Source organism: Ooceraea biroi, chromosome 2, assembly GCF_003672135.1.
Source record: "Ooceraea biroi isolate clonal line C1 chromosome 2, Obir_v5.4, whole genome shotgun sequence".
NCBI classification, from domain to species: Eukaryota; Metazoa; Arthropoda; class Insecta; order Hymenoptera; family Formicidae; genus Ooceraea; species Ooceraea biroi.
In genome coordinates this window covers 18477626-18502208 of record NC_039507.1, presented here as the reverse complement: position 1 = coordinate 18502208, position 24583 = coordinate 18477626, and the positions used below count along the sequence as shown (strand labels likewise).

Below are 24583 nucleotides of genomic sequence, written 5' to 3'. Positions count from 1 at the left end.
TGTAGCTCATAATGAGACGAATACAACGGTTTTTTGTTTTTTGAAATTGGACCATTTTTCAGTGAGTTACATAGTTCCAAAGTATACTGTTTTATAATTTAAGTATACACATAAACCAAATCTTGTATCGAAAAATGTTTCTTACAAAAGTTTTATGACTTCAAGGGGGACATAAGATGCTGCCACTGATTTGACCTTGGGTGCACCTGTCAAGGTTTATGTGAAGGTTAACTTTTTTTTTTAATGGATCTCTTTATTTCTCATTATACAGTCTTGTAGCTTACCTCGAGAGCTTTTCAAAACACTATAATAAAGTATTTTTTCGTTAAATATTATTCGAGTTATGAGAACTACAAGTTACAATACTGCTGGCATTTACATTACCCAAAGTGTACCGTTCTATCAATTATCCTACTTTTAGCGCTACCCAGGAACAACGGCGTGGATGTAGTAGGTTTCTGTTCCCTTCGGGGTGCTTTATTAATGTGAGTCCCCTTGCCTCTTACAATTGGGGTGCTTGTTTAATATGAGTCCCCTTGCCTCTTACAATTGGGGTGCTTTTTTTCAAGATTTGGTTTATGTGTATACTTAAATTATAAAACAGTATACTTTGGAACGCTGTAACTCACTGAAAAATGGTCCAATTTCAAAAAACAAAAAACCGTTGTATTCGCCTCATTGTCAGCTACAACTTTTACTTAGAGAGAAAAATCGACTTCCGTTTTAAAAAATGGCCGCCATGATGAAATCTCGAAAGTGGCGCCATCTACAATTAAATTGAGAATATCATCATCTTGCCCCCTCGAAGCCATATAACTTTTGTCTGAAACATGTTTCTCTAAAACGACGTCGTATCGAAATATTTTACTGACAAATATAAAATGGGACACCCTGTATATATATATATATTTTTTAATAAACAAGTTTAATATATTTCTTATTTATTAAAACTTTATTTTCTTTTTTACTCTAAGTACATACATGTCTCGTGAGAACAAGAAGTTAACTTTGATCTCAAGTAAATGGTATATTTAATGATGCTTATAAAGTTAACTTTGATCTCAAATAGATTACATATTTAATAATGCTTATAAAGGAATAAATTATATCTTTTAGCGGCATACTTGTAGCGTTTCAATTGAACATTCTCATTTTTCCATTTTCGACATCGATCGTGTATCACGGCCCTTCGTGGAACGGAATGCGACTTGTAGCGTGACACGGAAGTGTGTAGTACGTTCACATTACGGCGAACCACAAGTTCTTTTCTCCACTATCGCGGTTACAGGTATGGATTTGTGAAAGTGTTTGATTTCGATTACATGTATTTTCTTTCTCCGCTGCTATTTGACTAGTTTCCCCATGACCATATAAAGTTACACCCCCCGATGCCTATAAGTGTGCTCGATTATACACACTTCGAACGTTGTGAATGACGGAGGTTTTGAAAGCGGATAAAGAAGGCGGAAGTAACGAACATGTCGCAATTAACGTCTCGAGAAGCAATTTTACGGCGAATTTAAGGTGCTTCGTGTGGCACGCGACATGTATTTAAACCTCTTTTCTTCTCCTTCTCTCTCCTGCAATCAATATTTTTTACAATTTACTGTTGAGGCTATCAATGGCGCTAACGATGTGCTTCGCGATTGTTTTTTGAAGCGGGAATTTGGTAGATACGACGTTTATTTTATGCATACGATGTGCAGTACATTAAATTATGTACATTCTCATTTTTCCTTCATTTTTCCGAGTTTCCGTTTGAATGAACGAACCGTACCGGCAACCGTTCCGCGATCTTATCCCGCTTTCAACGAGATTTAATTTTCTTTCCATCGATGTTGCACGCCACGTACACGGCTTCCTGCAGTGCTACCGGTATAATTCCCGGGTGTCGCTATCGGCCAATTCATTAAAGGATCGCCCAACACGTACACTGCAGCTGTTTTTTCGCTCTTGTTGTCGGGCAAGCACCTACGGATTCCACCTTCCGACCTTATCTCCCTCGCAGCCTCTCGCGAAACTCCCGGTATCTCGCGTCCTTACCTTTTTTCTCGTCGTATTCTCCCTGTTTTGTCTTTTTTTTCATGGTGTACTGTGTGCCCGACAGTCAACATTCTTGCCGACAGCGGGGCCGTGATTTCGTCTGGATTTAAGTAGCGTACATTTCCGCGAGACTTTGTCCAGATTTCTCGGTCTCTCACATCCTTTATAATTTATAATTAAAACATTTTATTAACAATTCGTCAATAAAATATTTTTGTAATATTCTCTCCAAGATATATTCTCGTTTGATGACCTCCGGTAAATTATCGAAATAATTTTCAACATTTTCTCCGTAGAGCGACCTAAACGAATAAAATTACAATTTGAAGAGAGAGTTTCTCTTTATTCTTTTGTTAAGTGTCAACATCACGAAAATGTATTTCTCTGTTTCCAGCTCCGAATTTGTCGGAATCATGCTTCGTAACCCGTTGGGAGCAAAACGCATTTAAATACGAACCGCATACGCGTGGTCGCGTTATCGATATCGGCCGCGTTCGCATCGCAATTTTTTCCCGTTCCGTATGAATGCCGTAGATCCCAATACACTCTGGACGTACGCAATAGCAGATTTGTATAGCGCCGACTGCACTAACACCCGTGGGGGGTTCCTCTAAAAGCCGAGCTTAAAGGACTTAACAATCCGCGTTTCGCGTAATCTCACATGAATCTTCATAGTTTGTATTCTCGTTGTGCCGACCCTATACACATCTACGCGTTCCTAATCTCTCTGCACGCGAGAATATTGATGCGTGTACTTTGATCTTGACTGAATAAAAAGGAAGAAAGAGAAACAGAAATAAGAGAAGAAAGGGCATAGATAATAGATGAAGATAGTAGAAAATAGCGAATAGAATCAAAATTTATTTTCTAAATAAGATTTTATTGAAACGATTATTCATGCAGGGATTAATGGAAATTAATTCAAAAAGTAATGCACACGTTTAGCCAGTTTGATAAAATTAAAAAATATATAACGCAAAATCATGGATTACATTTTAAATAAAATGTAAATTGTAAATGAAAAATGTAATTCAGAGAAATTAAATACATAAAAAGATAATATTAAAAATGAAAAAGCAACTACATTTGAAGCTATAGCTATTCTGAGGAAAGTTCGCAAACAAATTAATAAATTTATTCGTGAATTGTAAAATAAATTTAAACAACGGTGAATAAAACAAGGTCGACAAAATTTTGTAAAATACTCCGGAATAAAATCTCGGAGCGCTAAGTAAAAAGCATGAAGAAAGCGCAATGGACGAAAAAAAAGGTGACGGATGTTAACGTTAACGTTTTGCTTAAACCTAACTCAAACAAAGAGAAAAGGAAAAAGAGAGGCAGAGAGTGAGAACGAGATTAGAGAACAAAAAAGGATGCGGGATGTTGGGGGATGATTACGAAGAGAGAAACGTTTCGACGAGGGCAGGGGGTGAGAGAGAAAACACGAACGAGAACGACGAAAGCTATTTACCCGCGTCACAGGATGCGGCACCGACACTCCGGTTGTACATGGTTTGTACGGATCCATGGCCCGACCTTTCGCATACTATATCGGGCTGCCTGAAGCGTTTATGATACACAGATAGCGCGAGACATGGACTTCACGGTTCCCTGACACTTTAAAAATAACCATTGCAAATTATAATGCTTGTAATTCAGATTGCTTCGAGCGAATATATCAAAAGGATTTATCTTTTTAATAGTTTGAATAAATATATCAGATGATTGATCTTGATTTTTGCCGACTATTTCTGTGAATAGTAATATAATTTTAGTAGTAATTTAATAGTTTTTTAAATAGTAATATAATTTTACTTTTGAAGATATACAATATTATCAGTTCTTTATTATTATACAGGGTGTCCCGGGTTTTAACCGACAAACTGTGGGAGCATATTCTACTAGTGGAAATAAGAAAAAATTCTTATATCGAGTTTGCTTAGAAATTCTTTATTACAAAGTTATAAACCAATATTGAAAAGAAATATCAGATAAGTAACAACGGATTTTTTCACAAAAATAAAAATTATCTACGCAATGATTTAGTGACGCATTTCAAAATGTTGTCCTTGCACATCGATACAAGCTAGACATCGACGTAGTACAGAATTTGTTACAGTACGACATTCCTGAAAATGTTGTTGCATCTCAGTAACTGAATTAGTAATTCGTTGCTTTAAATCTTCAAGCGAGATTACTTCTGTACTGTAAACTTTATTTTTTAAAGTTGCCCATAAATAAAAATCAAGAGGCGTTAAATCGGGCGATCTTGGAGGCCAGAAAACCGGTCCTCCTCGACCAATCCACCTATGAGCGTAATGTTCATCTAACCAGTTTCTAACTTGTCTAGCATAGTGCGATGGACAACCGTCTAACTGTATCCAGCTGTTTTGGCGAAACTGCAGTGGCACATTTTCCATCAAAATTGGTAAATCGTGTTGAAAGTTTCTTTGTCTGGTAGTATGTGGATTATTATGAGCCCATACATGGCTATTATGAGAATTGAATATGCCTCGTCTTGTAAAGGTCGCTTCATCTGTCCATAATATCATTGATGAGAAAAGATTGTCCCTTTCTACTGCATTCACGTACCAGTTACAAAATTCGACTCGTTTCTGATAATCGATTGGAAGTAATTCTTGTACAGGTGTGTAATGATATGCGAATCTGTCATCAGCACGCGATGTTCTCCAAATAGTGTTTCGTGATATCTGCAGTTGAGCTGAAGCACGTCGAACACTTTGTGTAGGAGTATTATCAAAAAGATTTAAGATTCTTTCCGAGCGTCGTCGGTGTCTTAGAGCTGAACGAACATCATCATATTCATTCATAGGTCGAAATGAACCCAAATTACGTAATTGCAAATGGGCACATAACATAAACATCTTTGACCTTCCAAATTCTACACTATGTTCCGTTGTTACTTATCTCATATTTCTTTTCAATATTGGTTTATAACTTTGTAATAAAGCATTTCTAAGCAAACTCGATATAAGAATTTTTTCTTATTTCCACTAGTAGAATATGCTCCCGCAGTTTGTCGGTTAAAACCCGGGACACCCTGTATAATTGTTGACACTCTTTTAATTATTAATTCTTAATTTTACCTGCGTTACAGGATCACTCCATTATTAAATATATTTATATTTAAAAGAAAGAAAGGAAGAAACTCATTTATATTTTTTTCAGATATTAAAAGTCGAAGACAATAATTATAAAAGTCACAAAGTTTCTTTATCATCCTATCAAAATATTTCAACGTCACATTCAAATTACATTTCAAATTATATACACATGTGCCGATTGCGATAAGCACTGCATCAGGAGAGACGAAGGGATCGCAATCAGCAGCTCGTTAATTCAATCAATGTAGATCTTAGCGCGAACACGGCCTGATTCATGCCCTTCGCCGCAAGTTATGCTCGGCCGAGCGCGGCTTATCGATAATGGTAGCACCGACTGAAATCAACGATCCAATTTTGCGAGTTCGCAGTTGCATAGGTCCGGGTTTATCGCGGCCAGCCCTTGTCACTTATCGAAGCTATTGGCCGACCCCCGGTAGCTATCGGCCGGATCGCAGGTATGCGACCGACAACGGCGTACGGTTTCGATATCTGGCACTGGCTGCACCATCGATATAACGGCGGTTAGGGCTAAATTCGAGAGAACGAACGGTAGCTTCGGTATGCGGCGCGGATTAAGCTCCGGTCGACGGCGATCCGCGAGATCTCTCGCCACCGACAGATCTCGGCTGCTCCGCGATGCGTGAAATGGATACACGCCGTGCGGCATGTAGACCTAAACAATAAGCGGGATTATTAGTCTCGTCTGCGCTGCGGCCAGATCGTAGTTGCGATTTCTAGTACGATCTGCCAGGATCTGTCCGCGCGTCCGTTTCGTGTGTCGCCTCGAATTTCTCTCGTTTCCTTGAGTTTCTCTCGTTTCGACACATTTGAGCTATTATCGAGTTAACTAGTGTGCAAATATAATATGTATAATTGCTATAAAGGAGCAAGATAAGTCTTGTGGCCCGAATTTATCCTTTTATGAAAAAGTTCTGAACTTTTTATTAATCTGTGATTTCTATTCTTCCGTTATTTAATTTTTATATTTACTTTCAATACGTCAAAATATGCTTGCGCATATGATACGCATCAACTTACTGTACAGGGTGTTTCGAAAAATTATCTTTTTGTATCTCGACCTTTGTAGTCACAATCTCTTCGAGACGATATTCCCTTAACAAAAAATGTTCTCTTAAAATTCTTTTAAAATTTGACTGAAGAATATTATAATTTCCTATCATTTTTCTGAAACTGTTAATTTAACAGAAACCATTGCAATAATTTAACTACGAAAAATTGATAGAGATTTCAATATCAAAGTGAGAAAGATTCGATATCAAATCGGTCAAAAAACCGTGACGAAGAGAATATTTGATGATTCGTGGACACCCTGTGTGTGCATAGATGCAGCCAGTAAAACGGATAAAACGTAATGGCGCGGTGCACCCCTTGTATCGACATTTCGAATAATCCTGGGAGCCGCGCAGTAGCGCGTAGAAACGCTGTGTAAACTATGTTGCCCAGCACCGGTCATGTATTTATTAAACATAACCCCGTCCCACCCAACCGTCAACCCTGCGTGGCCATCCCCCTTGCCCTCAGGAAATGATACGCGAGATACACACTATCGGTTTATATTTCTCCACTGTCACCGCCCGTTCCTCCTGCCGGGAAAATTCACGGAAACTCGTGACAATTATGTCTCTTTTCGATCATCCGTTGATATATCTCTCCTATTTACGCGCCGTTCAATTCTCTTTTCTCTTACTTTTTAATTTTTTTCTAGACTACACAAAATTTTAACGACAAAGAGAGAGAGAGAGAACAAATTGTTCACGTAGGTCGAGCACTATTACCTTCCATTGTTATAAACTGTAACATATCGGCAGGCTAGAGCAGATCAATCACTTTGGAAATCAATTAAAAAAATAAACGTCGTGAGAAGTGTGCAAGATTGATTTTGCATTCCAGTTTTTTCAAGTTCCAGTTTATAATTGAAGAGTTTAATATAATGAAAATATCATTTCTCGTTTGTTATAAGATACTTTTTAACAATATTTAAAATGACGTATTGCCAATAACAAGTTATTAAAGATAAGCGCACAGAGATTTTGTCGAAATTTAATTAAATCGAAATGTAATTTAACTTAATCCAGTATAAAACCATTTTAGAGAAATTATTAATTATGAAACTGGTTTTAATCGCCAATAAATGATGAGTTCACAAAATTAAAAATTAAAAGTAAAAATTGAAATTGTGAAAATGTAATATATAAAATCAAATGAAGAATAAATTAATAATATAAAACTCGTAAAAATAAGGTATAACGAATTAACTTCTTCAGACCTCCTTTAGAAAAAAGAAAAACGCAATGGTTTGAACAATGAGCTCAAAAGAAATTTTGCCAACATTCATAATTAAACGAATGGAATAATTATAACAATAATTTTGGTGAATAACTCGACGGAAAAATGAGAACACAGACAGTTTATTTATATCGCGTTTCAGATTGTATATGTGTATGGTATGCGACGTTTGCATAATTAAAACAACGACGTGTAATTATTTAGAGATTACGTTATTGCAACAGTTAATGCGCCAGTGTGCATTATTGTAATTTCTATTGTTGTAATCTCAATGACGCATCTTACCGTCACGATATCCGATGAATGGAACATGTTTTGCGCGTACAATGCAAGTCGAATAATCGATATCGAGTGTCGAACGTGCGAAATCAAACATTGAAGCCGTCCATTATGTTACGTTGAATATCGAAGCGCATTGTACGGCATGTGGAAAAGTGCTTGTATCGCATCGCACGCCCACCGACATGAATTAACATTAAAATTGAAAGCGTCAGAATAAAATCACTGTAGCGATACGCCTCGCCGTCTCAAAATACTTTGTACTCTATTTGTAGATTGACTAGTTCAGAATCTATATAATACAAATGATAGATACGTGCGATGCAACTATTTGTATAAGATAAATAATTCATGTTGTGTACGTTGTTTTCTTAATTGTACGAGATATTTATAAAAAACTTTTCTATATTCGCTATTCTCATAAAAATGATATTTAAATTAATGAGATACCATTATGACCACTAATTTTCTTTAATTACTACGTATATTTATATTTTCTTGGCCTTAGAAGTATAAAACGCAGAATAACCATAATTTCTTGATATCGGTTGCACTTTCAGAAACTTCCGAGACTTTAACGGCACAGCTCGGGACTATTTTTACGTGGATTTCCATTTTCTGCATTCTATCGGCGCTCTCGATTATCGATTTATGATCGTCTGAAAGGCAGAAACCAATTTCGGGACAGTCATTTGCTCCAGAAGCGAACCCGAGCGAATTGTTCTCCCTTTCTTTCTCTTTTTCATTTTTTCTCTCTTTTATTTTGCGGTACAAAAGTGGATAAAATCGCGCGCACGCCGATATTTGCATACGCCACGAATGCATGCCCAATTCGAGTGAAAATCGCGCAAACATCCTGTGCGTATTTGATCCCACAACGCAGTCTGTTAAACTCGCGACAAAATCGCGATGGTGAGTTTCCGCTCCGCGAACGGGACTTCCACTGATGAGGCAATTACATACACTTGATTCGAGTGTATCTCATTACGCGTTTGCCGTGTAAACCCGTGACGAAGCCGGCTAATCATTTAACTCTATGACTAAATCCTAAATATAGAGGTGATCATTTATCAATGATGAAATTTAATTGTCACCTACTATATATTACACTCCTACGTGTTTACTAATCAGCATAGAATTAAAGAAATAGAAAAACACAAAATAAAAATAATAAATCGGATTATTTAGAAGCAATGTCTAATTTGAGAAAATGTATTTTACATTAGTATCTATAGTTTCGATTACCGATATTTGTTATCAAAAAGAAAGCAACAGAAGGAAAGATAAATAGAAAAAAAGTAAATTTCTGAGTTTCTTAAATTCATAAAATAAATATCTCCTCTGATAATTTTATGTTTATCTCCCAAGTTTAATATCCTGCTGAAACTTCCACGCGGCAGCAACGAGTTATTAAGCTCTTACGAGAAGACTCTGGATGATAGTACACAGCGGTACGATAAATCTTCGATTTTAAAGGACTTATGATAATCGACGAGTGTTGAAACCACGGTAAATTTCACGCGGAGTTTCGATAAAATGGGTAATCTCTTTGGCGAAAACGCTTTCAGCGCTTTCAACACTTTCGATAATACCGAAAAGGGTCGTCAGTGGGATTATTCCAGTGATCTCTAGGAACGCTTTCGATTAATGAGCTAACACCCACGATTGATGTTAAATACGTGCTGCGCGGGCTTAATAGAACGAGCTGAAATTAATCCTTTGGATCTATTCTGCATTTGTAATGTGCAAACATATAATTTCGGTGTACACACTCTGTTACCGATTTCTACATACAAGCTCTCGTTTCAAATCATCGTTAAATTACTATCTCTACAAAGTCCAAGAGATAAGAATAAAAATACAAATTCCCAATTTTTTATTTAAAAGTTCGCATTTTTATTTATTCCGGTTCTTCATTTCATTAAAAAATTATATAATATACAGTATATTGATCAATATACTCTGAAATAATATTCTCAAAATTCGTAATCCCAAAACAGACATGAAAAATGCAGGTTTCTCTTTTAATTTAAAAGGTATCAATATTGAAAGGATTGGAGCTGGTTTCTCACACCAACCATTATTCAATGGTTCACCAACAGCGGCAAGTTTATAGAGCACCGCATTCGGAAATACATCGAAATAAATGAAAGCTTTCAGATGAATCGATGAAAGGCCACAAGCGCGCTGCGGCCCAATGCGCCGCTACAGAAAGCTGTCCGTGTATGAGACAGGTCTCAAAAGTTTCTTCGCCGGTATTATTTACGCGGCGTACCGACGATATTTCTTCAGGAAATCTACGAAGTCGATCTGACTCACTGCGAGACATGTTGCGTTATTCGCCCGAGGGAGATTCGATGTTATCTTTCGGCGTGCGCATTGTATCACCTGAGAAATCTTCGCCATGAATTTAAACAAAATACCCAACGTGAAAACCTTTTCGATGCGACAATCCGTATGAAGTTTGTCCATGAGAATTATTTATAAATAAATTAGCATATTCAATCGATAAATTTTCATATTCAACATTTGCATTCCTTTGTATCTTGTTTAACTTTGCGACATGTAAATCCACGTTCGTTATTTTTTGTTATAAAATGTTCTTGTTATATTATTATATATAAACCTTAGAGCTAATATTTGCCGTATGCCGTGTATTTGCAAGCTAAACGCTGCATATGAAAAATGTGCATCTTACCAAACTTAATCTTTGTTAAACGGCTATTTTAAATCATACAATAAAATGTGCGTGAAAAAATAAAATGTGCAAAAACGTAAATAGAATTGATTAATGATATGTAAGCAGACAGGAAGCCAACCGGCAAGCGCAAACAACTCGAATTTCAGTAGGGAGTATCTCGCGCAATATAACTTTGGACCCGGCAATTTTCTCACCTTCATCCTCGCGAAGTTTAAATCCTGCTCGAGCGGTGCGGCGCGCACGTAATCGTATATTAACGGGTTATATCGCGAGCACACCCCTAATCACCCCTAACTCCCCGGCCAGCGCTGACGCAGCAACGTTGGTGTTAACACTGATGTTATATCAGGGCAAAACAATTTCCTCTCAGGAACCGCGTGCTGGAGAATCGATGAAAAATTTCAGAACACCTCCTCGAGACGATAACCATTCCATTCATGCGAAGTATGCCCATCCAGAATGTGCGCATCATAATAAATAAGTAAAGTATTAAACCTTTCTGCAGCGAGTCTTTATTCATTAAAAGAAGAATCCGAGACCTTCACGGATTGTTGCTAAATAACTTTAGAAAATCTTTACAGAATGTTACTTCAACTTTAATTTTGTAACTTGGTCAATTATTATTAATCAAATTATAGAAAAAAAAGAGAAAAAAGTTATGCTGTATATTATGGACAGGGTAAGTTATTGAAACGTCAGTTAAACGATAAACTTTAAACTTTTATCCATTTTATTGTTCTAATATATTTCATTTATTAAATAAATTAATTCGAGGATATAGTAACATAAAACATTTTTAAATAAATGTTAATAAACGATCAATTTAAACTTTTATTCTTTTTATTGTTCTACTATACTTCATTCATTAAACAAATTAATTCGAGGATATAGTAACATAAAAAATTTTTAAATAATTAATCCGCCTTATTTTATGCTTTATTACACCCGAGAAAGATAATGTTAAATACTTGGAATCAACTCAGAACGAGAATAATCATAATATCGCACGACCGCGCAACTTTGCACATTACCAAGAAAATTGCCAAAAAAAGAGTGCACCGACGATCGGTGCACGTCTTGAAGGAGCGAAAGGGCTAAAGCGGATTACGGGGCGCGAAATCGCGGGACTCTTGCAGGTTGCTTTTCCTTGATATTACTCCAGGTTGCGCCGGGTCTAATCCCCATTAGTGGAATCATGGGGGTGAAATTATAATAAAGCCGAGTGGCGCGGCTCCAGGACTCCGCCGTGTGTTATTATCTGCGCGGAACGCAGTCCGCATGCGGAGTCCGTATGCAGATGAAGAGCACGGATAATTTTCCCGCAGTTGTGGACGCGCGGCAGTGAGATCTGCGCGTTAAACCTTAATGGAGGAAAGTAGCTTACAGCATAGAGCCGCTATCGAACGCGCACGGCCGCTGCTAGACGATCGGTGCCGCTCATTAGTCTCGCCGGTGGTGCATTAATATTAATGGACTATCGATACCCGCGCGCGGGTAAAAGCTATTTAATAGCGCAGTTAATAGTACTGCGCGTGGGGTTACCTCGCCGTTACTAGGGTCCATTAGTGAAATTATATGAAATCACGGCGAAATCAGACGATATTGTCTCGGACGGACGTTGCAGCTCCGCAGTGCGTTGCCATTTCTACTTGAGAAACGCAACATTCGAGAGTTTCGCCATTTTCATGAACGGTCTCTTGAAACTTGAAGTATTGTTCATAATCATTAATAGGCAAAGAGCAATTTAATAACATGATCGACATTAAATAATTTTTTGCTACAAATGATCAGATATTCATGGTGAATTGTAACTATTAGGAGTGTGATTTAGTTTTGAGGGTTTTGCAACAGATGGCTGTAGTGTCAGTTTGTTCCAATAGCTGTTTCCGATAACTGTTGTTTCTTACAGCGTTGACATTATCCACGACATTTAGTAGCATTATAGCAATAGATGCAATAACAGTCGTGTTTATATCATCGTAAAAATGCAACTTCCGAAAGCTCTTTAGCATTTTCGACATGCGTTGCTTTTGTTTTTTAATCAAAACAAAACTGCCGCTGACGGTTATAGAATTCTTGTGGAAACTTATGGTGATTCTGCCCCATCAATTAAGACGTGTGAATACTGGTTTGGACGCTTTAAAAGTGGTGATACTGATGCGAAGGACAAAGAACGCTCGGGACAACCAAGAAAGCTTGAAAATGCAGATTCGCAGGCATTATTGGACGAAAATCCAACACGATCCACTTCAAAACTTGCCAGAGCATTAAATGTTGATCGTACAACAGTTACCAAACATTTACATGAAATGGGAAAAATTCAGAAAGAAGGGAAATGGGTTCGACATCAATTATCGGAAAGTGCCATTGCGAACCGGTTGAACATTTGCATTTCGTTGATCGCCAGGCAAAAAAAGAAGAGTCTTTTGTCTCGGATTGTTACTGGGGATGAAAAGTGGATCTATTTTGATAATCCGAAACGCAGAAAATCATGGGTGGATCCAGGCGAACCATCAACATCCACTCCGAGACGCAATATTCACGGTTGAAAAGTAATGCTCTGTATTTGGTGGGATAGTGTACTATGAGTTGTTAAATCCGCATGAGACTGTCACGGCTGATCGTTATCGACACCAATCGTACAAGTTGAAGCAAGCATTGGACCAAAAACGACCACCAATTGCGAGTAAACGACGGAAAGTGATTCTTCTTCGTGACAACGCTCGACCTCACGTTGCGTTATCAGTGAAAGAAACACTATTAGAGCTCGAATGGCAAGTCTTACCGCACCCCGCGTATTCTCCGGACATTGCTCCATGCGATTATTATTTGTTCCGGTCGATGCAACACGCTTTAGAGGATACACACTTTGATAATTTGGAAGAAGTGCGAAAATTCGTCGACGAATGGATCAACTGAAAAGAAGAGTGATTTTATCGTGGTGGAATCCATCTCTTGCCAGAAAGATGGGAAAAAGTGATAGAAAACGAAGGAAAATATTTTGATTAAGGTATTCATTCATTATCATATTTAAATACATGCGTTTTTGAGCAAAAAAACCCTCAAAACTAAATCACACCCCTAAATAGATGATGAACGATAGAAATAATGGTGTTAGTACTTTTCATTTTAAAATTCATAGCTGATGCTTTTTGATATTAGAAGTAACACCGTCGACTTCTTTGGAGCACTTCTTTGAATAATCAATATAGTCACGTAAAAGATAAGCAATATCGGAGTACAATTATAGACGTAACAATGATAACCAGATAATGGATATTTCCGAACGAACGTCCAAAGGATAATGAGCGCTTCATTATCGTATTAAAAGGGTACCTGTAGAATCATAATGAAGAAAGTTCAAATAAAAGTAAAAAGTTTTAATCGATAATTTTTCTATTTTAATAAATCGTCAATGCGTCAGTGCGCGCATGTTGCAACATTAACGTAATTTCTCAGCTCCTAGAAGAGAATTCCTAACATCATTGTTGTAATATATCATCGGCCGATGCTAATGCTTGTCGACGTTCGGAACATCCACAAGCCTAACCGACATCACTTTCATTATCAGCGGCCGCTTATCTCTCAGTGCGTGTAGTCGAAACTCGAAATTGCGTCTATCGATCATTCGACGGAGCTGACGAGAGAGAGTGGCATCATAACTTCGCCCCGGTTTGATCGGCTTCCGCGCTCCGCTGGGAACTTGCTCGGGGCGATTAGCGGTTCTCCTCGTCGAGACGAGATGGAACAGGAGCCCGACAATGTGCGAGAAGCACGTGAAAGAAAAACGAGCGAAAAGCTGGCGCTTTGCGTTCGGAATATCACATGCGAGTACAGGAAATATGATGGTGGAAGCGAATATATGAATGCTTATTAGCGCATAAACATCAGAAAACGCAGAAAAGGGCTAAGGGTAGGATACCCAAAATTATGGTGAAACCAGAGAGAAATTTGAAGCCATTCGGAGATGACGAGTAACGGAACGGTGTAATGTTCGTTTATTTTACATACTCTTTAACGATACTATTATACTGCGCAAATATATAAAAAGTAAAGAGTATCGGAGACCACTAGTGCAATTACAGACTTAATTACGATGATAACCAGACAACGAACATTCAAATGATAATGAGTGCTTCGTCCGATAACGAGGCTTTTATTCGCGCGCCTCGAATATCTCAATTCCCGACACTATAATCGTTTTACCCGCTGCTCATGTTCAAGCCGCTGGTTAATAAATAATAAGCCACGTTATGCTCGTCTGCATGAAAAATCGAGACGGTGGAGGAGAGAGAAATAGGGATCCCGTCGTCCAGCAGGAGGCAAATCACGTACAACGTCCTCCGTGGACTACCGAATTGAATTTCGGACAACACTTACCACGGCGACCTTATGAATAATGCACTGGCAGCCGCGGGTGTCGTACCTGGGAAAGTGTTGACCGTTTCGACCAAGATGGATGGGACATCCGTTGATTATCAAAGACAAACGTCCTTTCTCTTTTATTTCTTTTTTCTCGCTCCACACTGCCGTGCGCGGGCACGGTCGACGTCGTCGACCGCCCCCGGTCGCGGGGCTCTGGGAGCAGCATACGTGACCCCTCGGGGTGGTGGCGTGCCGCGAACGTTCCACTGATAATTTACAAGGACGATAGAGAGCCTGAATAACGACGCTGCTCGTGTAAAGCGCGACCTCCCGCGAGGACGCTTCGTGCGCGAGGCCGGACGTGAATGCATTTACAGCGAGAATGTATAAATAAGGGCACTTTTTCTTTTTCAACATTTGTGACACGGCTTTCCGCGGTGCTAAGAAAGAAAGAATTACGTAAGATTTTATTTTTCAAAGGCAGAGCAAAATTCTAGATTATATCAATGATGGGATAAATTAAGGTAAAAGTTGCGAATACGGGAGGCCCCTCTAATGATCTTGATGTTGATATTACAAAGGTCACTTTCCTGAGTAACTCGCAGAAGTTTACCAAAACTTTTACAGTTGGAATGATCAGTTTTGTTACATTCACCGTACTTTACGAATCTTGCACCACCTGATTACACATACTTATTTCGTATATAGCAAAACACACTAAATGGAAAAAAATTTAATACTGATGAAGAAGTCCTTTATACAAAACTTCTTTCAATCAATGAAAACTTCTATCCTAGTATTGACCAATTGCCTATAAAATGGAAAACTGTCATAAATAATAATGGAGATTATATAATTGATTGAATATAATTCTAATTTATTGAATGTCCTTTGTTAATAAATATAAATACTTTTAAATATAATCGAACAATAAGTTTTATTAGGTTGTATATAAATAAATATAAAACCTAATAAAAAGAGAGGATGCGTATTTATCGGGCAGTATCCTATCCATCAGACAAATTAAGGCCTGATTCCACCAATACCGTTTAATTTTAACCGTAGTTTAATTCACTCTTTGTCTCTTTTTAAGGCGGGCAATTAGAAAGAGATGAAAAGTGAGTTAAACTACGGTTAAAGTTAAGCGACGTTGGCGGAACCGGGCATAAGTCATAAAATTATTATAACTGTATGTATCCCGAACACCCAAGTTGTTAAATATCTGTTCATTGCTGGTACCCTATTAATTACTTTTGAAAATATATCGCAATACTGTTCACACTGTAATCGCTTGCTCCTATTTTTGTATTTTACCCACCTCTCTTACAGTTATATTATCAAAAACCGGGATGACTATACGGTACTCAATAAATAGTGTTTCCCAAAAAACCAAAATTTGGGGATGCAATTCGTTACAAATATTCGTTACACACAGAATAAGTTGCAGATATAATCATATGATATATCATATGTTATATAATTACCATCATATCAAAACTGACGTGTACGTATGATCAAGCAAGTAACGCTCCTTCTAAGAAACGTGTATACGCTACGAATGCGTGGACTGTAATGAAGAAGGCGAAGACACGTACTGCTTGGAAAAATCAATTGCGCTTGCGCGGACTTTAGTCAAGACATCATGCAATGACTATTTTTCTGTGAAAAATAAATATCCATTGTACGTACGGCGCTAAATTGATCGGTCAATCGCTCGCTTTTCTCTCCCGTCAAATTGCGAGCAAATTATTTCTATAGCAGCTTATATTACATCTTGATATTTTATGTTACTTTCATCGGTATATTTATGTTAAATTAAGGAATTTTACCTTGAAAAATACGCTAAAAGAAAAATATCATATAATATTCTTTATTCGAAGACAGAAATAGCTAAAATCGCTTTATCGCGACATATCGCTGCCAAATGCGTGTGGAAACCCGACCAAGAGTGATCTATGTGAGATATGGATACTCAATTTCTTTATATTCATCGACTTTCTCTGGCCGCAATTGGGTTATGGCCTTACCATCGAACAATGCTTGTTCAACTTCAGTCTTCTGTGTTTTCTCTTACTATGATTAGCTATCTTATATTTCAGGTATGTAAATATGTATTACTAGACGTATATTTTTTTTCTATATTATATATAATATAGTTGTATATAAAATATATATGTATATAAAATATAGTTTTTTATTAAGAGAGTCAAATTTTATTCGCCAGTAGATAAATAATGAAAGGCCAAAATTTTATGTCGACTAACTGGCAATCCTTTATTAAATTAACACGACATTGCGACTGTGATTCCGGTCTTTTTCAAGTGTAAAATCTTACAACAGTTTAAACATATTCAAAAACAACGTGGCAGCGTCGTGTTAATTTACTAAAGGATTGCCAGTTAGTCGACATACAATTTTGGCCTTTCATAGTTTTTTATATTTTATATGTAAAATATAGTTATTATTTTTATACTTATTATTCTTTTCCTACTTTTATTACATATATTTTAGATGATTATATTTTAAACATATTTTCATTTTCATGAAAGATTTAAAATCATTTGATGACACTATTATGAACGGAAACACTGTTTGTCATGCTTTCCTATTATTTTATGATTGACATACTTAGTAATTTTTGCTTTGTACTTAGTAATAATGGTAGGTAATGTAAATTATAATTATTCCACAATATCAAAAATACGCTTTTTTACGAAAAGAGAAAATAATCGATAAAAACCGTATTAACTTCATAATTAGCGTCACACACACAAATCTTCCTCCTTTCTCTTAATCTTTAAAAACTATTTTTGCTGAATTACAACGCTATAAATATCTTTGCATAAAAATAGTATTCGCAATAAACAAAAAATGTTAAATTATCAACCAAAAAAATTAATTTACCAATAACAACTTAAATCACTGGATACATTAAGATTTATTTAACGATATTCAAGCACCATTTGCATTTCATGTTTATTAAATGACAATACACTTTCTTAAGTTTTGAAATATTTATATCAATTACAGCTTACAACACTTCTAACTACAGAATGGACTATTGACTTTATTGTTGAAATCCTTTCTACATCACTTTTTGTTCTTTTGTGCACAATTCTTTATAATTCTTGTTGGATTAACACGCATGTTGTAAGTTGAGTTTTTATAGTGTGCTTCTAAACATAAATGTGTTATATAGATTAGACTTTATACATTATAATTTTTTGTAAACTTTGTCAGAGAAATAGAGAATGATATATTATTGATACGATAGGTGAAGCGTGTATTGGACAATCTTCAGTACATTTGTAGCGACTTAAAGGACGAAAACGAAATTGCTATAATAAAAAGATATGGATACATTGCAAAATGTGTTGCAGTTGCATACACATGTACGAATATATCAATTATTCTTTATTATATCTTAGCGCACACTTTTCAATATAAAATATTATATCACAAGTGTGCGAACATGAAAGTAAATAAGAAAGAAGAGTGAATATAATATTAGCAACCTATCAAATTATTACAGAAAAATGAAAAAGTCGAAAAACAATAAGAAGATACTAAACTGATCAAAAATTTGAAACATATGCTATATTTTATATATCAAAAAGGATGACTTTATTTGATCAATGCTTATGTTTTTAAATCATCTTCAGTGTTGACGATAGGCGGTTTCTTCAGCTTATCTCTTTTGCCAATTCTGCCGCGAATTTTCGGCATCTTTTCTCTCGTAAATAAATCCGAGCTACATCACAATATATATATGAGAACTGAATATTTTGTTGATCAAGAAAAATATTTTTATTTTATTTTGCTGCATCTGTACGCAGTTCAGTACATAGGAGGAGGTATATTATTAGGAGAATCAATAGTGATGGTGGGATACGGTACATATTCTTGTGGATTATTTAACATTGCAAGGTAAGGGGGAGAAAGTACTTTAACTAGAATAGAAAGAAAAGTGAATGGAGCATTGTAACATATAAATTATTCTTTATTTTCGAGAACTTCAAAATTTAGAAGAACAAATATTTATAATTTATTCGTAGTTACCGTATCGAACAGGCAATGCGGATAAGTAGTGACGAAGTAACTAATCGGAAGAACAAGAAAGAGATCGACAGGAAAATAAGTCATGCAGTGAACATTCATCGCACAGCTCTTGAGTATGTCCTATTCCATGCACGCAGGCACGCACGCACGCACACATAGCACAATTTTAGGATATTTCTATTACATATAAAATGAAATATTTATATGTTTTATTTACATGTTATATTTACATATTTTTCATAGGTTTATTACATTCTTTCTACATAGCTTCGAGGGAACATATTTTGTTTTAATAGCGATTATTGTAATTTCTTTGAGCCTCAATCTGTTTGGAGTAAGAATTTTAGCAAAAACCTAAATCTCACATTTAGTAAATTTTTTTATTCACCAATGCAACATGATATTTAAATTGATAGGATTTGGATCTGCAGAAAAATATACGTAGGCGATCCAAACAGTAATGAGACTGGTCCTGCTAGAGAAAGTAAAAATCTCTTCTATCAACTTTGAAAATTCCGTTCCGATCGATTCAACTAGTAACCAATAATGATCGATCGCGAAAATATTGCAGTTTGCCTCCGAAAAAGAATATGGGGAAAAATATTGACTATTGATATGCGATTCAATTTTGTGTCCAGTTAAAGAAATGAGCTTCGAATACTTATGGGATAGTAACGGAAGCTCTTAAAGAACTATGCGTATCATGTGCAACATGTTTTCGTTGACATGCCTTGTTTCTGGTCGGTCGTGAGAGCGCAGAAGAAGAGGCATCCAAACACCATGACTAATGTGATGATTAATACAACCAGCACAATCATACGAGAAAATCGACGCATCTACATCGATGTATTAATGCTCCTGGATAGTCACCGCGGCCATGTTGAATTATGACGTCAGGGGCAAGATACGACTAGCTGAGTATTCTTGCGCGCCATTTTCTAATAAAACGATATTTAGTTTACAAAACCTCCCAAATCACTTTAGCATACTTCTAAAAATATCCGAAAACCAACCTTTTGTGTCTTAACAGTCAATCAATAGCCGTAAAATGCCTGTAATATGAAAATAGTCTTGCACGTGCGCAGTCATTCCGCATGACCAAGTCTCATATCGCAGTCATTTTACGATTATTGATTGACTGGTAACAAATAAGGTTAGTTTTCGTATTTTAGAAGTAAAGCGATCTAAAGTGTTGTTTTATGCGAATATCTTTTTATTTGGAAATGGCACGCAAGAATTCTCGTGTCATTTCTCGTCTCTCACGTCATAATTCAACATGGCCGCAGTGACTACTTAGGAGCCTTAAAGTAAATGTTGTATCGCTTCAGAAAAAACGTCCGAATAAAAAAATTGCAGAAATTCTATTGCACCACGACAATACACGATTCCATGTCGCGCAATCTGTGTATCAGTTTTTTTTAAAGGATAAGAAGATAAATATAGTTTCTCTTCTTTCGTCTTTCGTACAGCCCTTAGGTTTGGGTGTGACGTCTGGTTGTTCTTAAAAGTTAGGAAGGATAGGATCAAAATTTGGCGAAGATGAAGCAGTTGTAAAAGCAATGAAAGCACAGCAAATACTTTTTCAAGGATAAACTAGATTTCGTCTTCCAAATGTGGATAACTTTTAGTGCTGGGGAAAGTGTGTTGCATTTAATGGGGACTATTTTGAAAAAAATATGTGAATTTAGATTAAAAATACAGTTTTGTATTTTTTACAATATTTGTCTCATTACTTTTTGGACCACCCTCGTAACTAGAATGACATAAAGCTAATTGTATATATGTTGAGTTCATATTATTAGTAGAATCTTTAAAATTTAAGATATTTCACCTGAAAAACATTTTGCACATTTTGCTAATTGGCAATTAATGTAAAAGGTATGCATGCTTATCTACACACACGCGCGCGTGCGCGCGCGCGCGCCTTCTTTAATACTATCTAATACAAAAAAGTGTATATGTAATATTATAATATATTATATTTATATATATATTTTAGATTTTTCAAGCCGTTTGTTTAAGTAAGATGGAAAATTGTGTATTACACTTTAGTTTTGCGCTTGGCCTTTTAACATGTTCATTAGGAGCCAATTACATCGGTCAAGCAATTACAGATCACTATACTTACATATTTTCAACTGCGTAAGATATTTTGTTATAATAGACTAAATTGGTTAATATTAATATAAGTGTTTATACGACCATACGCGTGAATTCCAATCAAGGTGGTATTTCAAATATAATATTTGCAAGTATCGTCTGTAAAACATGTATTTCTATCCTTTGTTTTTTACCATCAACAGTTTTGATATTTCATATTATCCTTTTCAAATAACCATTTTATTATTTAGTTATTACTTCGCAGATATAACGTTCGATGGTACATTGCACCTGTACGCGTGCAAAGATTACTATTGTTTCTTATGCAAAAAGGCGCTAAGCCTTATAGCATAAAATTGGGTGGTCTTTGTACACTATCTTTAGAAAACTTTGCCTCGGTAAAACTATTATATATTATATATCAATACATATATTAGACAGTTCTAAATTAGATGTCCGAGTTTGAATTGTAAATTTAAAGGGTTATAACTGAAAAGAAATAAAAAGCAACTAAGTGGCGTGTATAGGGAAAAATGTGCTGAAAAATACTGTATACAATAATAACTAGTTACCGCAAAATTGACAGGTTAATGATAGACAAATCATTATATGTCGAAAATCGGACATTTCTTTCGGGACAACCTAATATATATTGTACATGATATACGTATGTATATATTATGTAATATATATACTGAAAACTAAAATTTTTTATTGCAGCTATCATCTGTATCATTATCGTATTTTACTATTATATGTTCCATCCAAAAGTGATATTAATATGAATCAGCTTAATATTATGTTAAGACCAAATAAACTTGAAGATTAGGTACTTTCTTAAAAGTTTCGTTCTTAAATAATTGGTGGCTCAGATTGTCAGAAAATGAATAAAGAGAATGACACATCTCCGTTATTTTTAAATTTCATTGCCCTTCATGCATGTCAAGATAAAACCAGACTAAAACTGATTGAAGTTATATCTAGTAGCCACCGATAATAAGTTTCCTTCTATTCACTTTTCTGAAAAATATTGTGAGACACGCTCCTTTCCTGCTCCTCGCTGAAACATACACATGCGTGCGCACATAATGTGCAATGAGATATATATTGTTCTAGGTATTTCAAACTGCACTGCTTCGAGATAAAAGGGAGGAATGCAAATTTACCAGCAAGTTTTATGGAAATCTGTTGCCAATCTGTTAGCATACTGCTCGCATTGTGCTTACTGGGAAGCAGTCGATCATATTGGGTTGTAATATAAATAAGTTTGGTTGCAAGTATAAACATGTTCTAATTCTAAGACTTATGACTCATTGCGAATGCATATAACTCTGATTAACGAGAAACCACATGTAATCATTTTAAACTCAGTACTGCTACAGTTTACAATTTATTGAAGTTTAATATTTAAATATCCTTAAAATTGAAAACTTAGACATGTTCGGCAAATAATGCTGTGGGAATTCAAACAAGGTAATTCTGCTGATAAAGACACAGCTCGAAAAATGGTAAATGTTTCGAATAGGAGAGGCTCCTCTAGTGATCTCTACCGTGATCTATATTACAAAGATCACTTCCCTGAGTAACTTGGAGAAAGTTTTAACTGTCGCTCGTTGTTTATTAAAACGTTATTAAAAACCGTTTAATGATGTTGCACGAGTTTTCAGCTGTCCACGCGAAAAGAAAAGTTACAGGTTGAGTTAGGGTTGGGTAGGTTAGGTTTTTGAGGGGAGAAGGCAGGCGTTATCTCTTCTTGGCGAAGCTCCTTTTTACTATTCACCCACATTTCTATTCAGATATACAGGGTGTTAATTTTCCACCGCCCACTAAGCACACAGTGTTATTCCTTATGAAAAGTTGAGTCGAAAAGTCCTGAACTATTTTTCTCTACGATATTTAATGACAGAGTTATTGTTAAATAAATACCAGCGAATTAATGTCGTTCTAGAAGTATACGCTGTGAGTCACACAGACTGTCTTAACAGCATGAACGCAGCGGCGAAGTACTCACACACATTACCAGGCTCACTGACGTACGCTCGGCTAAAGGTCGGCGCTGATTGGATTGATTTTACTCAACAATTACTACTTTATTACGCATTATAGAGAAAAATAGTTCAGGACCTTTCGACTCAATTTTCCATAAGGAATAACACTATGTACTTAGTGGGCGGTGGAAAATTAACATCTTGTATAAATCTCTTATAGATTTGCAGATCTGTGTAAACAATAATTTTCATTATTGTTTGCCCTCCCTTGTGAAGTATAAGCTCTGTCCCTCCCCTTACACTCCCTCCCCACAAAAATCTAACCTAATCTAACTCAACTCGTAACTCTTTCTTCCTCTTAAAATTCGTGCATTTCACTCATTATCTTGCAGAATTTATGTTCAAAGGACAATACAATTATGATGAACGCATTGATATACTTTTCAACAGAATGTGTTCAATATATCCATTAGAGATTTATTACAGTACTGAATAAAATTTCCCTTATTTTGCACAATAATTATATATATAATATAATAAAAATTCGATGTATATTTATTGTATTAATGCACTGCCTCTGAGTGAAGATTCCTCACCCCAAACATGTACACTCTGTTACGAATAATACTAAAAGAATAAGTTTCTGTAACTTCTTTAAATTCTTAAATTATTTTCTATATTATACAAACGTCTTTCACTTATAACTTTTTAATAAACAACGAGCTACGGTTAAAACGTTTCAAAGGTACTCAGGACAATGTTTTTGACAACATATGTCAAGGTCAAGGCCATTGGAGGAATTTCTCCTATTCGCAACTTTTACCAAACATTTTATAGTTGGAATGATCAGTTTTGTTGCATTCATCGTACTCTACAGATCTTGCACCACCTGATTACACATACTTATTTCGTTTATAGTAAAACACATTAAATGGGAAAAAATTTAATAATGATGAAGAAGTCAAACTTTATACAAAACTGTTTTCAATCAAAAGATGAAACCTTCTATTCTAGTATTGACCAATTGCCTTTCAAATGGAAAACTGTCATAAATAATAATGGAGATTATATAATTGATTGAATGGCTGGGGTAGCATTTTGTCGCAGCGAATATAATTTATTCCTATTGATTTATATTGATTCTAATTGGAACAATTATTGTATTTTAAAGTTTAACAAATCCCATTAGCGCACAGTTGCTTCGGTTAGAAAGTTTCATGTCTGAACATCGACATTTGCCAGGTTTGATCCACTAAACTATAAGTAATTTTTATGACTGACTGGCGATTTAATACTTTATATAGTAACAACAAATTTTAAATATAATCGAACTTATTTATATACAACCTAATAAAAAGCAAGGATGCGTATTTATTGGACAGTGTCCTATCCATCAGACAACTTAAGTCATAAGCCTATTATAACTGATGTATCCCGAACACCCAAGTTATTAAGTATCCGTTTATTGCTGACACCCTGTATTAACTTTGAAAATATATCGCAATACTGTTCACATTGTAATCGCTTGCTCCCATTTGTATATTTTACCCACCTCTCTTACAGTTATATTATCAAAAACCGGGATGACTATATGTTTCTCAATAAATAGTGTTTCC

General features: G+C 35.8%; 3 protein-coding genes across 10 annotated transcripts in view; 2 read left to right on the top strand and 1 right to left on the bottom strand.

Moving 5' to 3' along the window:
- The window catches only part of LOC105281913, a 67877-nt gene extending 51488 nt beyond the window's left edge, over positions 1–16389 (bottom strand). For all 7 annotated transcript variants that reach the window (XM_026967903.1, XM_026967897.1, XM_026967901.1 and 4 more), the window contains exon 1: positions 16305–16389. The gene's annotated coding sequence lies outside the window, so the exon portion shown is untranslated. The remainder of the gene's footprint in view (positions 1–16304) is intronic.
- Positions 1–24583, top strand: part of LOC105281866 (tyrosine-protein kinase transmembrane receptor Ror) — a 125936-nt gene that overhangs the window by 15718 nt on the left and 85635 nt on the right. The window lies entirely within an intron of this gene.
- LOC105281919 (odorant receptor 13a) lies at positions 16764–24488 on the top strand. Of its 2 annotated transcripts, XR_003406212.1 has the most exons (10): positions 16764–16919; positions 17851–17970; positions 18095–18212; positions 18483–18747; positions 18876–18992; positions 19123–19213; positions 20879–21021; positions 21245–21377; positions 21700–21808; positions 22096–24488. XR_003406212.1 is itself a non-coding variant. In XM_026967925.1 (9 exons), the coding sequence occupies exons 1-9, from the start codon at positions 16785–16787 to the stop codon at positions 21751–21753; spliced, it is 1176 nt and encodes a 391-aa protein (XP_026823726.1). In that variant the 5' UTR covers positions 16764–16784; the 3' UTR covers positions 21754–21887. The 2 variants fall into 2 exon arrangements, 1 of the variants encoding a protein (XP_026823726.1); XM_026967925.1 differs by lacking the exon at positions 22096–24488 and having other exon boundaries at positions 21700–21887.